Consider the following 16,628-nt stretch of genomic DNA (forward strand, 5'->3'; position numbering starts at 1 on the left):
TTCGTCTTGTTTTCCAGTGCAAATGTCTAAAGACTCTGAAATCAAGATGCATTTACTTGAGAAGGGAATTACATAAAATAAGAAGTCTTGTTTTATGAGAAACTGATCAAAATGAAGTAAACTTACAGTATCATTAAAACAAAACAAATATCATCCAATGGGGTCAGAAAAAAATAATTCCCCAATGCCATGTTTGTTCTTGTTTTAAGCATAAACTCACATAATTTTATTCAGTTTCTCAGAAATGAAGACTTCATATGTTAAATGTGCATCTCAAGTAAATGCATCGTCATGAATTTAAGACTTTCTGCTATGATTTAAGATCACTTTAGGCCTTAATTTGTCATATTTCCAAAAATCCCACTCATGGTCCTAATCACTAGCCCACTCAGAAATAGAGGCATAAGCACATCTGAAAGTGAGCTGCAGTTTTCAATAAGTGACTCAGAAGTGACCGGGCCAGAAGTCTGAAGCGTCCAGACGAGAGCTGCGGCTCTCCAGCAGTAAACAGCACATTTACTGTATCTGAGTCACGCCGCTGAGAAACACCCGCATCCTAATAAACAAAAAGATGTTGAGATTACATCTGACACATTCACAAATCAAACTAAGTGTGCAAATGTGTTTGCTGCTGAACTCTTGTGTATGGCATGTTCGCTCTCTCTATGTAATAAACACCATGTGCTGTCAGCTATCAGCTGCTATTTGCCATTTATTGTGTTTATTTGAAGAAATAACATGCTGAACACATCAGGCAACAATGTGTGGAGGTGTTCATGCATGCACTTTTACGTCCCACGAGGGAACCTTTGTATGGACATTTGTTTTCAAAGGGTCAAATGTTCAAACAGTCTGTATATGCCTCATTAAAATCTTCACCAGTCATCATCAGTTACAGAGCGTAATGTTTACAATCAAGTTCAATTTAACTGATCTTTTCTTCACAAACCCACACTTTTGCATGAGCTCTGCAGAAACCAAATTAGAAAGAAATAAACATGTCTGTTGCATTTATATTTGGTCACTTTATGCGATTTTAGTAGTCAGATTGCTATCTGATCATAAAAAATATGGCTGATTACTGATGTTTGAGACTCGGCCAAGTGTAAAAACATCGTTCAGGCCTCATACTGTATTTGCATTATATGCATAAATGTTGTGGCTTTGCATTGCCCTTTTCATTAAAGTCAACTATATTTGCATGTAGTGTAGAAATGAAAATTGATACCCCTTTGCAGAGACATTTATGTGTTCAATCAGACAGCAAATAAATCAGTCAAGATGCATGAAGCGACCTTGTATAAACACAAACATGCATTAAACTGAACAAAAAAATTAAGTCCATTTAAAGAAAACATGTAACTGACAGTATTTACAGTGATATTAGTTTATAGATCATGCCTCACGGGGTTTAAAGCTGCAACTGTTCAGTTATCAGACCTTTAAAGGAAATGTCAGATTGCTAGACTGTTTAGAGGATATTATATAGTATTGTATTAACTTTAATATTTTGTGTTTAAAACACCGGTGACACTTGCACTCAGCTCAGGGTTTTGAGAGAAAGGTTCTTCTCAAGTTTTTCATTCAGAACTCCTGGACGTTATTTCTTTGTGTTCGATCACTGTAGAGTGTATACATACAGAATAAAATGTGTGTCCAAACATTTGACTGAATGTTCTGATGTGTCAAACTGACTCATTGACGATTGTGTTAATGACTGTAGTTCACGGAGACAGAGACATAAACACGAGAGCTTGAATGTGTCATTTGTACTCTGGTTTTCTTGGACCAGTAGCCTCAGTAACTATAGTAACCGCTGCTCAGTTAGTTTTGGGAGAACGCCAGAATTAAAGTCATTGCAGAATTGAGTTTCCAGTCCCTTATGAGTTCATTCATTCTAGTCATGTCAGGTCATTAAAGTGATGTATTTTTTTCTATGTGAAATAATTTCTCCTATTCCACCTTAATATTCAGAGTCAATTACAGGCTACGGGAATCATTCATTTAGTGCCAAAAATAACAGTACGGAAATAAAAATGTAAAAGTTAGCCAGTTAACACACATGAGCTGTAAACTATAAAGTGAAACTAAGCAACTATTGCTACAAAACATCACAGAAACGATCAAATCTATTGCTAAAGCATACTGATGATCAAGCTGGTGTTTCCCCCCAAAATGATGTCAATTCATGGTGAATTTTTAGTTAAGGAGTTTTAACAGGAAGCATCCTATTCTGCACAAAAAAAGAAAGGGAAAGGCTATGAACTGATGGCTATTAAAATTACATTTTATTTGAAACATTTTGATTGAGAACAAACCATTGAAATATCCACCTTATTCTTCAACACAGAAGTAAGCCAATGGGCGAAACGTCCGGTTCATTAGCCACGAGGGAAATAATGAGAATTACAACATGCAGTAAACAGTAAAACGGTTTGCACTACAAACTAGTGTGTTTGTAATTAAGGTAACCCATTAAAATAATATGGTAACACACGTCAATTTGCAATATTAAGCAGCAGAAGGAGTGATTTTGTACAGCTAAAAATAGCTGGAAGTGAATGAGACAGGAAGCAAGACCCTTATAATTTACAAATGGCCATGCCCATTTTTACAGGAAGAAAATGGGCGTTATTTAATATCTTAAATAAATGACCAGTTTCCAATTCATAAGTTAAAATATAGCAACCAGTGATATTTCATACTCAACATTAAACAATTAAATTTGACCCCTTTTTTCACATAATTGTTATTATTGATGGAATATGATTTTCAATATTTGAAATAAAATAAAATTAGGTTAAATAAAACAAAAAGTAAATTAAATTAAAATAACGTTTGGTCACTTTCCATATAACAGCAGTATGTCCTGGAGAAAAGGCCTTTCAGGTCAGAACACAGAGGAGCTCATCTAATCCTATTCTACGTTTTGTAAAGAGCAAAGTGTTTCCCAGCGCAGCATCATCAATCCTCGCCCAGCAACACATGGCAGTTTCTCAGAAGTCTGTTTCTCACTACACTCTATCCTGCCTTCGTAATGAATCCTATCTGGCGTTGAGCGGCACGTGCACGGAGGAACCCCCATGAGGTCAAACGCGTGGGAGATCAGTGACGTCACTGAAAGGGTAAGGCACGTTCTGGGCACGCTCAGAATACTCTCCACTCGTAGCCTTAATTATTCAGAGCAGTTGACTAACAAGAGTCTGGTAATCTACATGAAAGCCAAAAGCCGGGGCATCTGGGTTAACAACCACACAAGAAACATCAACTGCAAAGTCTCTTCGTCACTTTTCCCTTGTAAAATCAAAAGTAACGTGTCAGAGATGAATGACCTAAACTTGATAAGGTGAAATAAATTATTCTTATATAATGCATATAAAATAAATATAATGTATAAACAATAGGGATACAGACTACGAATCAACAACTATTGTTTTAGTGCAAAAAAGATTATTCAATTATATTTTTAATATTATTTTTAAAAGTCCAATAACTGATGTGCAGAACCATTTTTATTGTTTTATTTATGCTTATTGATAAATAATCATTCAAATACAGCAATAAAAACATGATTAAAGGAATAGTCCACACAAAATGAAAATTTGCTGAAAATGTATTCAGCCTCAAGACATCAATGATAACAAATTTGGAGAAATGTAGCATCACTTTCTCAGCAATGGATGCTCTGCAGTGAATGGGTGCCGTCAGAATGAGAGTCCAAACAGTTGATAAAAACATCACAAAAACATCACAATAATCCACAAGTAACCCACACCACTACAGTCATGTAGTCACAAGGGGCAGTCGTGGCCTAATGGATAGAGAGTTGGACTTGTAACCCGAAGGTCGTGGGTTTGAGTCTCAGGTCCGGCAGGGATTGTAGGTGGGGGAGTGAATAATCAACACTCTCTCCACCCTCAATACCACGACTGAGGTGAGACCCTTGAGCAAGGCACCGACCCCCCAACTGCTCCCCGGGCGCTGCAGCACTGCTCCGGGTGTATGTTCACTACTGTGTGTAACTTGGATGGGTTAAATGCAGAGCACAACTTCCGAGTATGGGCCACCATACTTGGCCACACACCACTTCCCTTTCCCTTACAGTCCATCAGTTAACATCTGGAGAAGACAAAAGCTGTGTTTGTAACTTGTTTTAATATTAAACAATTGCTTCATAATCCATAATAACACTTCTTCCAGTGAAAATGTCCATCTCCTGTTGTCGGCCACATCTAGGGTGACCATACGTGCCATTTTTCCCAAACGTATCCTGGCCAGGATTTCTATATTGCCTAAAATATCTAGGATTTGGCTTTGTTTTTGCATGTGCAGACTGATTGGTGTATTGGTTCCTTATGTTTTCGAAATGCTCTCAAGGTACTTTGAATCAAAGCCTGGATGCTCCCGGGAAAAATGGCACGCATGGTCATCCTACTTTCATTAAAATCCAGCCACATACTTGTTTAGAAACGGTGCTTGATTTGTGCAGATTTCTCTCCTGATTCAAACAAGATCTTCACTGGAGGATGAGTTATTATGGATTGTGGACTTGTATTTTGACTAGGAAGCAACAGTTTGAAGTTAAAGCATGTTTATGATGAATGTGTTTCCCATTCTGACGGCACCCATTCACTGCATCCATTGCTGAGCAAGTGATGGAATGCTACATTTCTCCAAAGCTGTTCACATGAAGAAACAAACTCATCTACATCTCGGATGGCCTGAGGGTGAGCACATTTCCTGTTAATTTGAATTTTTAAGTGAATTATTCATTTAATGATGATAATAGTAATAATAATTAAATTAAACCATTAACCAATAAGCAGAACAAGTCGTTATATATAAAAAATAGAATTATTCATGCAAACATCACATATTAAGTTAGAAATCTATTTGGTTACTTTATCCATGAATATTGTTGTTTTCAGTGGCATATTGGCACAATTATGAGGGTTGAGCTGGGTTTGAGTCTACACAAATGAATCCTGGGCAAATTTCAGGATAGCTGGATGGTTTCTCCATACAGAAGACTAGAAAGTTTTCCATGAGGAATTTAGGAATTCAGCATGATAAAATCTCAGAGCAAACAAATACGAACATTAGATAAATCAATCCAACACTAAGAACATTAGGAGATCCAAATATTTGATTTCCATTTGCTTGTCCAAGACTGTAATGATTTCATAAAGTACACAGACCAAAATGCATGTTTGTTGATGATGATGTGGTTTTCTGATGTATTTCCCTTCATGGAGCATCATATCAAATGGTTCATCCTTTAAAACAATTACACAAAGTAAGTGATTTACTTCGTCCTGCGGGCAAATGAGCTGCCATTACTCAGGGTGTTTCCCTACACAGGACAAGCGGTTTGGAAAACGAATGGATAGATGCATTAGTAGTGAACAGTTGTGAAAAATATTAGACATGATAGATAAGTAATTATGTGACATACAGCAAACTGCTTGAAATGCAGCTTGTCTCAAACATGTCACGTTCGTATTCCCCTTAATGCTGCTTTTGATATGTTTCCAACACACAATATATTTGGCATATATTTGACAATCTATTGAACTGATGTAATGATGACAAAGAATTTAATTAAATTAGCAACTCAACAACAGGGTTGAAAAGTGTCTTCTATATCCGGTAACCTGGCAGGGCTTCATCTCTTCTCTCTGACTAATTCAGTCAAGTAAGTGATTATCATTCACCTCACTGCGTGTCTGGCAGATGCTTGAACTGGACGGTCGCAGTAATTACTGCACATTAGAACCCTAAAACATCATGCACTTATTTCTGGAGGGGTCATTTGATGCACTCTGCTTTTTCATACTCTGATGACTATAACATATGCAAAGAGAGAGGTTTGTTCGAAAGGAAAGGACCGTCTGCTTAATCAAATCACACCAAACATCCAATTCATTAGGACGGGCTTGAGATGACTGCATGAGCGCAAATTTGACAAATGAAAGAGAGCTGACATCACTCAATTCACGTCACTGGAGACACGTTCTGCTCTGACCCCGACGACTGTAAAGAAACACTGAGTCAACGGCTCTGCTAAAACACACAGAGGTATGATGAGACTGTTATGCCTCAACTCACTCCTGTCTGGACAAAATCCCACATGTTAATACATAACAGAACTATTTAAACATTCACATTAATTACAGCCAATTAGTAGGTAAGCTGACAGGACAGACAGAAGAATGAATGGTGAACTCGTTTAAACTGGAACACTTTTTTGCCATTGAGATGTCTGGTGAAAAAATGTCCCAATTATCCAAAATGATGCTTTTAGTTGTAGCGCCCCCTATTGGCAGATTTGGGCGCAAATTGGTGCATGTCCTCAAACTGAGCTGTTCTCTGTGTGTTTCAAGTTTCATAAAGTTTGGGCATTGTATTGAGCAGATACAGAGTCAAACAGTCAAAATTGGTGATGCCAGATCGTTTAATTGGCTTATATCTTCACATCCCTTTAATAAATCAAAATTCCCAACATTTTATCATAAAGATCTTGGAATGATGCATGACCAATTTTATGAGAATCAAACCAATGATTTAGGAGGAGAAAATTCAAAATGAAATAAAATGTCCCAGGGATGATAAAGGATCTTTAGAAAAAAAAAAATCTTGTCTAAGAGAGATTCTCTCTCATGGGCAAAATCAAGATTTTTAATAAAATATGAAACAAACAATTAAATCCGCTTGGGATTGGTGAAGATTTCAGTGTGTACCCTTGACATGACAACTGTAGAGTAAATTTACACACCCCTATTTATTTGACTATATCTATTTTTTGCATACATACAATACATATACAGTGCACTCCATAAGTATTGGAACAGTAAAGACAAAATTGCTCTGTTGGATGTGGAGTCAAGACATTTGCAAATATGATTAAAAGATGAATATGAGACAAAACTACAGAATGTCACATTTTATTATTAGCCGTTTCAACACATACATGTTTTACCAAATAAAAAGAACAGCACTTTTAGAGTTCATCCCACTCATTGATGTGAGCATAAGTATTGGGACAGTTGAACATAAGGCAGATATAAAAGATTAAGAGCTATTATTTAGTTGCAGATCCCTTGCACACAATCACAGCAGTGAGTCTGTGACCCATAGACATCACCAGACTCTTGCTCTCATCCTTTGAAATACTTTTCTCAGCCTTTAATGCAGCCAATTCCAATTGTTGCTTGTTTTGGGGAGTTTCTGCCTTTACTCTCCTCTCCAGCTGGTGAAATTCATGTTCAATCAGATTTAAATCTTGGGCAATCTAAGACTTTCCCTTTCTTTGCCCTTATAAATTCCTTGACTGAACCTGCAGGGTGTTTTGGGTCATTGTCCTGATGCAATATGAAACACTTCCCAATGAATCTGGTGGCATTTTCTTGAATATTGGTAGGCAAGATGGTGTTGTACCCTTCCAAATTAATTCTGCTACTGTCATTATACATTAAGTCATCAGTAAAGTTGAGAGGGCCTGTTCCAGAGGCAGCCATGCATGCCCATGCCATGACACCACCTCCACCATGCTTTACAGATGAGGCTGTATGCTTGGGATCATTTGTAGTTCCCTTTTTCTCCACATTTTTGCTTTCCCATCACTTAGATAAAGGTTAATATTTGTCTCATCGGTCCATAAACACAGTTCCAAAACTCTTCTGGCTCACCTTTGTGCTTTTTTTTGCAAACTCTAACCTTGCCTTTCTATGTTTGGTGCTGGTCAGAGGTTTGCATCTTGCTGTGTAGCATCTGTAATTCTGTGTCAAAGTCTCCTGAGGACAGTAGATTGTCAGAGCATCACCCCAGCTTTCTGGAAGTTGTTGGTAATTTTACAGTCATGTCTTTTAGGGTTCATTTTCACAGCTTTTATGATTTGTCTGTCATCAACTACTGTTGTTTTCTCAGCCGATCAGGTCGTTGTTGGTTGCTGGTGTCGCTGGTGGTTTCCAAACTCTTGATTTCTCCATGCCCTTTGTTTTTGCTAGAGCTCTAACTGACTTCCTCTTTTCTTTTAGCATCCAAATTGCTTGCTTTTCTCTCAAAATCAGCTCCCTCGTCTTCATCCTGGTTTGTGTGTGTCATCATCGAATGCAAGATTCAGAATACAGAAGTAATGGATATAACTGATACGACACATTCCCTGCTTTTAATATCTGAAGAATTAATGCAACAGGACACAGCTGATCATTTAGAAAGACCTGTGAGGCAACTGCTCCAATACTTCTGCTCACATCAGATAGAGGGATGAAACTCTAAAAGTGCTGAACTTCTTAGCTAGTAAAACATCTATGTGTTGAATCACCCAATAATAAAATGTGACATTCTGTAGTTTTTTCTCATATTATCTTTTAATCATATTTGTAAATGTCTCGACTCCACAGCCAACAGAGCAATTTTGTCTTTACTGTCCCAATACTTTTGGAGGGCACTGTATATGCATGTAGATGTATGCTGGAAATACCTTATTTTCCTCTATAGTGTTGTAATTAACATATTGCACATATTTCTGTTAAATTTAACTTTCCTTTATATTTATTTATTTTTTAATCTTGGTTACCGTTTTATTTTAAATTGTATATGTTCTTTTATTGAAAGTTTGTAAGCAGCAATTCTTAAGAGGATAGTTCACCTTCAGTAGCTGGTCTCCATTGACTTCCATAGTATGGAAAAAAACACATCAGTGTCAATGGGGACCAACTAAAGGTGAACTATCCCTTTAATTGCTACAATTGGACCATGTTAAATAAATAAATAAATATTTCAGGGATAAAAAATGATGTATGGACTTCTGTGGACTTGACTAAAGGGTTCAGAGGGTGCCAAAATTAAGAACAACAAAAATGTACTTCGTATAGCACCACCTAGTGTCCGACAGATGTATGTGGCAGTGTGCTTGAGTAGTGGTAGGAATCTGGAAGCATTCCACCAAACTTGACATCTTTATGACTATTTAGGGCAGAAAAGGAATAATTGGTAAAAAGAGTATAAATACAACAGGATGAAGAAATAAAGTGAATGAATCAGACAAATACTGTTCATAGCAATTTTGAGGTTTGGGTCTTTGGCAAACTTGACTGTTTGAACCAATGCATAAAATGAAAAAACTAAAATAATATTATATGGTCTTGGCATTGACAGAGTCATAGCGTTGAAGTTAAGCTGGAATGGGAAGTGATTAAAGGCAAATTTTTTATATTTATATGTTAAATACTTTCTCTCCTGGCAGATTATATGCAGTAACTTAGTCGGGGTCTGTCTGGGTAACAGGGTAAACTTTAAGAGATGCCTATAAAAGACACATAAAACAACAACCGCTGATGCTTGTAATCATCTCTTTATTGCATGCCACTGCAAATATCTTCTCTTAACACTAAGCAAAGATGACTGTGGTATTCTTTTTTTTTTAATCTGTAGTACCAATCATATTCTTCTAGTGACAAACATAAACTATCATTATACTGAACACCAAATGATAATTTTATTGATGTTAACTGCATGAGGAAGCAACATATAAAATGCATATTTGTAAATCTCAGCTCCTTTCATTGTGCACTTGATTTTCTTTTACACCAGCTCTTTCAAACAGCCCTTGTGAGCAACCTAATAAAGTCTTTATTGCTTTTCACGGCTGATTGGATTTTCGTCGTCTGGTTACAATGTGTGAGTTTGCTCTTCATAAAAAAAAAAAAAAACACACGAGCTGTGAGATGCAGATTACTGTAGCACTGCATTATATAATAATAATTAAAAAAAACACATTTTGGCACATGTGGCAACTCTTCGGGCTGAGAACAACAGATTACACTTTATATTCCAGTCTCTTCTTACAGGAAAACATCTAAATTAATGGAAAAAGCATATAGAATGTAAAAGTAAGCAGTCAAAGAAAGCAAGTGTGCTTGCTGCAGAATAAGGTGATGAAAACAGAACACGGCTTGTGATGCACCTTAATACTAGCTGAAGCGTGAGCATGAGCAGGAAGTCATGAGCAACCTTGCGTTAGCATCAGTGTTTGTTCCAGGTTGGGATGGCGACTGGACCTTGAGGGGATCTCTCCACCAATATCAGCTCCTCTGGGTTATTAGTGGCCTTGTAATGGAGTAACAGGTCCTGAATGGCTCGTTCTTCAATCTATGATAAAGACGAGATGAGCGAAATATAAGGATCAAATGATAAACACCAGGAAAATGTAAAAAAATTCTTAAACAGTAATACATTTTCCCAAGTAGAAATGTTTAAAAGCAGAACACGTTTGATTCAAACAGCATGGTTTTTGAATAATAGATGTCATATAATTTGACAACCTGACATGTCCAATGTTATTGCCAGGTTAGTTACCGTCTTGGCCGACATCTGCTGACACTGAATAAAAGTATGTCTACGTCACTGTGTCAAATGCACACAAGATTGAAGAACGTTACCTGTATGAGTGCTAGTGGTTTCTCGCGGCTGCGGATCAATGCGGCTTCCTGTTTTCTCTCCTCCTCCACAATGGAGGCAAATGTAGAGGTGGACGGAGGGCTGCCAACTGCCTTCAGCACCCAAGGGCTGATGGGAAAAAACAAAAAGTTCAATGGAGGAAGCGTTATTATGGACTCATATTTTAGCCTGAAGACATGGTTTGCAGTTAAAAACAATGTAATGATGAATTTGTTTCTTTAAAAACAGGTAGCTTTTGTCTTATCAAGATGTTATCTGATGGACTGGAGTGGTGTGGATTATAGTGATGTTTTTATGGTTTGGACTCTCATTCTGACGGCACCCATTCACTGCAGATGTAATGCAATTCAACATTTCTCCAAATCTGATGAAGAAACAAACTCATCTACATCTTGGATTGCCTGAGGGTGAATAAATTTTCAGCAAATTTTCATTTTCGGGTGAACTATGCTTTAATGATGCTGCTAATGAACAGTTATTTTTAGGTTGAAAGAATGGACAGTGTACTTGTACATTGCATATTTTGCTACATTGTTGTAAGAATGCAAGGTGGTCCAGAAATGTTACTGTAAGTACTGAAAGTCATTAAATGATTCCGTTAATGAGCACAAATTAAAAACTTTAAATAATACACAACACACAAAATAAATAAGCCAAAACTCTTTTCACCTGAGAACAGTGATACACGGTGAGTTTCTAAAGCCTGTCCAACCGGCTACTGCCTTCTCAGCGTGTGCTCGTAAACACAGGTGACGTCGAGCCCCAGGGATGAGTGTGTTTGTGACATAAAGTTTGCCCTTATCAATAGAGATTACGATCTCAGCCGGGCAGTGGAGCGCTGCTGATAAATATTCAGCCCTGTGCTTGAGCGCTGGAGTCATAAACACGAGTCCAGCGGGCAGCTGATGTGACAGACAGACAGAGAGACGCCTGGCCACAGTCACACATCTGCAGCCTCGGGTCAGATCAGCGCGACACTTGCTGGAGAGAGAAACCTCCTGAAGAACCTGCCGCTAGACATCCTGGAGAGCAGAGCATCGCGGTCCACTCTTCAACAACAACACAACCGTCTGAATCATCTGAACTTCAGACAACACTGGTTTGCGTAATAAACACAGTGTACAAACCAGCCATGACAAAAGCCAAAACATGGTCAGTTTGGTTTGCACTGCCGTCATGCTGCAAGACTCCAGACCAACATGAGAGACGATCTACAGATGGGGTGGATTTGAATAAACGACAGAAACTGGTAGTAAAGAAGTGTATGATCTTACCAGCTACTTTTCCTCTGCATAAAAATTTATTTTTTGGTATGTATTCAATACTGTCATTTAGCAAGGACACATTAAATTGACTGTAAAGACATTTATAACTTAACAAAAATTTCTATTTCAAATAAATGCTGTTCTTTTGAACTTTCTATTCATCAACGAATCCTAAAAAAATACAATGTATCAGTTTCCACAAAAATATGAAGCAGCACAATTGTTTTCAAATATTGATGATAATCAGAAATGTTTCTTGAGCAGCAAATCAGCATGATTTCTGAAGATCATGTGACACTGAAGACTGGAGTAATGATGCTGAAAATTGCATTTTATTATATATATATCTATTTTGAAGCATACTATCAGTATTACAGACCTTGATACATTTTTTTGCAAATAAATGACCATCTTTCAAAATCATAAAAAAAAAAAAACCTTACCAAACTCAAACTTTTGAATGGTAATGTATATATCTAAAATTATATTTATTTATATATTTATTATTATTTAGCAACTTTGTTGCTTCCAAACTGTGGACAGCTTTTTAATATGGTTGTGAAAAATTCTCTTTAAATTCCAAAAGCTACTTTTATATTTTAAACAATTTTTTATATTCTAAACAATTATACACAGCCATTTTTCAAAGCTATTAATTTCCACATTGTTTAAAGTAGATCACTGGGGAAAGTATGGAAAGCCATATTTTTCAATAAAATACAACAAAATAAAATGTATCTTTTTATTGCGTGAGATAAAGAAATAACGGACCATTAAAAACAGAGCAAGTTCGGGGTCACTTCACTTGCTGCAGTTCTAAGCACATTCCATTTGTTTGAGAAAAAGAGAACAAAGGAACAAGTCCCATTCTTCCAAACACACACGCTCGAAACAGCGTGCCGGCAGATGTACTGTACATGACTGACTTCAGCCGCTCAATCATACGAGACTGCTCACTCACAGGATATATATGTTATACAGAAGCATTACAGCGCCACCTGCTGGAGCGTACAGATGAATGAGAACCAGAACAACACCTGCTCTCACACAAGAGCTCTGACCCAAAACCTGGTGAGCGTCTACAAAAGATGAAATGTAAGGCATCATTGGTGAACCGCAAGCAGACGGTTTCAATGGGAGGCAGCACCTTATTTTGCCTGAATCCTTTACAACCCCGGAAATGCAATATAAAGTTAATAATCTTATTTTTGGGGTCTGCTAGAATACTTTCACAATTTAAAGTTTAAAAAACAGTTTTTCTCATACTGTACACTGTTGTAGCATCTCTTTGCCTCTGTTTTAGTGTCAGTCTGCTCTGATTGGTCAGCTGATTGCCCAGGCTGTTGTGATTGGCCAACCACTTAAAGCATGTGCGGGGAAATGCAACTCCCTTATCATTTCAGCTCCTTAGGCTTCATGAGCAGTGATAAACATTATAACACAGCTTTCTGGTATACTTGATTCTCTCTGGTCATTCATATCATTCCGAGGTGTTTTATTTTCTGATAACACCCATCATCATTAGAAATGCTGAATATAACACTGGTATTTGAGGCTGGCACTTCTTTCATGTCTCTCATATATCACACCGTCACCCTCTCTCTAGTTTTATTCTGCTATTGCAACTGCTGTACTGTATTTACTGAGGACTTCAGTATTAATAATAGGACTGCTGTAACACTAAAGTATTGTTGCCAGAACAACGGTTTTGTATACTGAAACGAATTCAAGATAAACAGGTATGATTTTAAAATTCTTTCTTCTCGAATATCATTTCATGTCCTCATCTTTACTTGTGTGCCAATTTGTGATACGACTGTACATTACGCCATAAATGTCCATTTGTCAGAACTTCGACTAAGCCGTTTATTAGGAAGTGTTTTTCTTAGCAGAAGCTTTGCACTTTAATAAAATATTTTAACTCCGATCAATATTTTGTCAAGTCACCTTTACTTGTATAGCGCTTTTAACAATACAGATTGTATTGTTACAATATTAAATAGGAAAATAGTGTGTTAATGCAAAAGGACAATAGTAAACAATTAGTGTGTCTAATTATGTGGCGAGTAGCCGTGTAATAAGCGGGATCATGTACATCCAGCCAATCAGATTTGAAAGTGTGGTCCCATTTTATATTAGGTGGCCTTAACTACTATGTACTTACATTGAAATTAATCATTTGATACAATGCACTTACTGCGTACATGCATGTTTTTACATTGTACTTATATTTTAAAAAATACCTGCATGTAATTACATCTGTAACTAGTTACACCGTTGACCCATCGCTTACACCTTAACCCAGCCTTAAACCTACCCATACCATCCTAACCTGTCCCTAAACTTACCCGCATCCCACCTCAATAGCAGCAAAAGTGTTTTGCAATACAATAAATACATTGCACTTACATCAAAAAATAAGTACATAGTAGTTAAGTCCACTTAATATAAAGCGGGACCGAAAGAGTTTCCAGTTCAGCGTGTGATGTGCATCAGGTGTTTACTGAACGGATATAGTGCACTGAATGAGCTGATCCTCACCCTGCTGGTTTCTCCGGCTCGCTGCTCTCGGCACATTTAAAGGTCACTCTTTTGGCACATATGGGCGGTCCCGGGGCAGCCGCTGGACTCCTGGCCGTCACTGGGGACACTGGAGAGGGTTTCCCACGCCGCTCCTCCTCTACTAGAAGATCCCGGAAGGAACAGGACGAGGGCGGGGACTGAACTGCTGTCGACCTGACGAAACATAAGATTTAGACGAAAACATCATTAGCCAATCACTGTGTCCAAATGAGCCAAAGTTAATGGCTCTGCCAAAATCACCCATAGACTTAAGCTAGGACACCAACTAATAAAGTGGCCATATTGTTTTTTTATGCTTCCATCTTTTATTTTTTTAATGGTTAAAAACTGAAAATAGTAACAGTTAATGCGCTATTCAATGCATTAGGATTCATTACCGCAGGTATAAATACACTATATTTACATCTTGATAAATGTTAAAATGTTAAAATTTAAAACTTGTTTTATTACTTGAAATAAAATAAAATGTTAACTGAAACAAAATATTTTAAGAATTTAACTTTATTTAAAAAATAAAATCTAATTTTCATTAAGTTAAACCTAATGTACTACAATAACTAAACCTGAAATAAAAATGAAAAACTATATAGACATTAAAAAAAAAGACAAACACAACACAAAATTACTAACTTTAAAATGAACAAACTATTCAAACTATTAATTTAAAACCAGTAGTATCTAAATACTAAAATAACACTGATTAGTATATGTAGAAATGAACATTAACCAACATTTAAAAAAGTATCAAATAAGTATTGTTCATTGTTAGTTTATGATACCAAATGCATTAACTAAATGTTAATCAGCACATTGCATTTTATTTATTTAGTTCATTTAGCTTGTGAACTCATTTCTGTCTAACGTGATTATAGTTAACTGTCTAACGTGATTATAGTTAACTAAAACTATCTATATTATCTGTAAATCATTATTTAAAATAAACTTTACCTGAATAAAAAGAAAAATTTAAACTTGCTTTATTTCAGCTAGTTGCCAAGGAAGCATCTCATTTTCATTTAAATTTACCTTTATGTACTAAAATATGAAACTACACTTGAAAAAAAAAAAAAAAAAAAACAGACATACCAATAAGTAAATAAACAAACTAAAATATAAAAAATGTAATTAAAAATAAAAATATTAATAAAAACTATTATACAATTTTCAGTGACAGTATAATAACACTGCTATGGGGATTGTAGAGAGCATGTCAATATAAAAATGAAACCAAAAAAAAAGAAAAAAGGAGGACATTTCCAGGGAAAAGAGGACATATACCCCCGGTTTCACAGACAAGGCTTAAGCCTAGTCCTAGACTAAAATGTAATTCTGAGCTGTTTCAAGTGAAATAAACGTGCACTGACTAGTCTTAAAACATATCAGTGCCTTTGTTTTGTCTCAAGATGGACACCAGTAATGTTTTTTCTAAGGCATGTTAATAAAAATTACTTAAATGTCCTGATTGAACTATGGCCTAATCCTGGCTTAGTCTAAGCCCTGTCTGTGAAACCGGGCCATAGTCACCCTACATTATACCCACTTCATTTGAGAGACATAATGGAATAAGGCTCTCACCAGGTCTTCACAGGTTTAACGGGAGTAAGAGCCGGCGGAGATTTAGCAGACATGCTCTCTGTGCTGCCCTCTCTGGAGGCCAGAGCCATCATCTTCCTCTGCTTCTGAGACATCTTGCTGGGGATGACCGAGACCTTAGTGCTGCTGCTCCATCTGGTGTTAGGCAGAGAACGGAGTTAAAAACAGAGCACAGTAAACTGTCTAAAGTAGGTGATCTACCATGACAGAAGGCTTACGAGCTGGGACTCTTGGGTGTAGCACCCCTGTTCAGAGAGTTGGCCTCCATCTCCATGATGGCCCTGAGGTCCAGGACAGGAGCCGGTCTAGAGTGACTGAACGCACATTCAGAATTACAGCCATACCAATCAAGAATACCCACTGTTTGCTGTGACAGAGCATTTCAATCACCTGGCTTTGACTGTAGGGATGGGCTCAGGGGTGGACGACTGAGTCGGGACAGGGCCATTCTTCAAAACAGGGGTGCCAGGAGGAGTCTTCAGTCCTATCAGTCCTCGTCTCTCATCCTGCAAACACCAAATATTCTTATATGAAGAGTTCCTGCAACGGTGAAAATTCTGTCATCATTTCCTCATACTTAAAGGGATATAAGATCTCTGGTGGGAGGGACTTAAATTTCAGTATATTTAAAAATTCAACAGCATGTTTCATCATTTGATCTGACTGCATGTAAAAGAGCAGCATGAAACTTCAAGCAGACTAACTATTTGAATCCAGAAAGCACAG

At 37.1% G+C, this 16,628-nt stretch overlaps 1 protein-coding gene across 1 annotated transcript in view; it reads right to left on the minus strand.

Annotated features, from left to right (window-relative positions):
- Positions 1–9,333: 9,333 nt before the first annotated feature.
- Positions 9,334–16,628, minus strand: part of LOC306887600 (inhibitor of Bruton tyrosine kinase-like) — a 31,848-nt gene continuing 24,553 nt past the window's right edge. Inside the window, exons 23-28 of the mRNA XM_079445463.1 lie at positions 16,293–16,408; positions 16,121–16,216; positions 15,885–16,037; positions 14,268–14,462; positions 10,443–10,569; positions 9,334–10,152 (exon numbers count right to left, since the gene is read on the minus strand). Coding sequence (XP_079301589.1) covers positions 10,027–10,152; positions 10,443–10,569; positions 14,268–14,462; positions 15,885–16,037; positions 16,121–16,216; positions 16,293–16,408 — 813 coding nt within the window. The 3' untranslated portion in view covers positions 9,334–10,026. The remainder of the gene's footprint in view (positions 10,153–10,442; positions 10,570–14,267; positions 14,463–15,884; positions 16,038–16,120; positions 16,217–16,292; positions 16,409–16,628) is intronic.

This window comes from Barbus barbus, assembly GCF_936440315.1.
Source record: "Barbus barbus genome assembly, chromosome: 21".
Taxonomy (NCBI): Eukaryota; Metazoa; Chordata; class Actinopteri; order Cypriniformes; family Cyprinidae; genus Barbus; species Barbus barbus.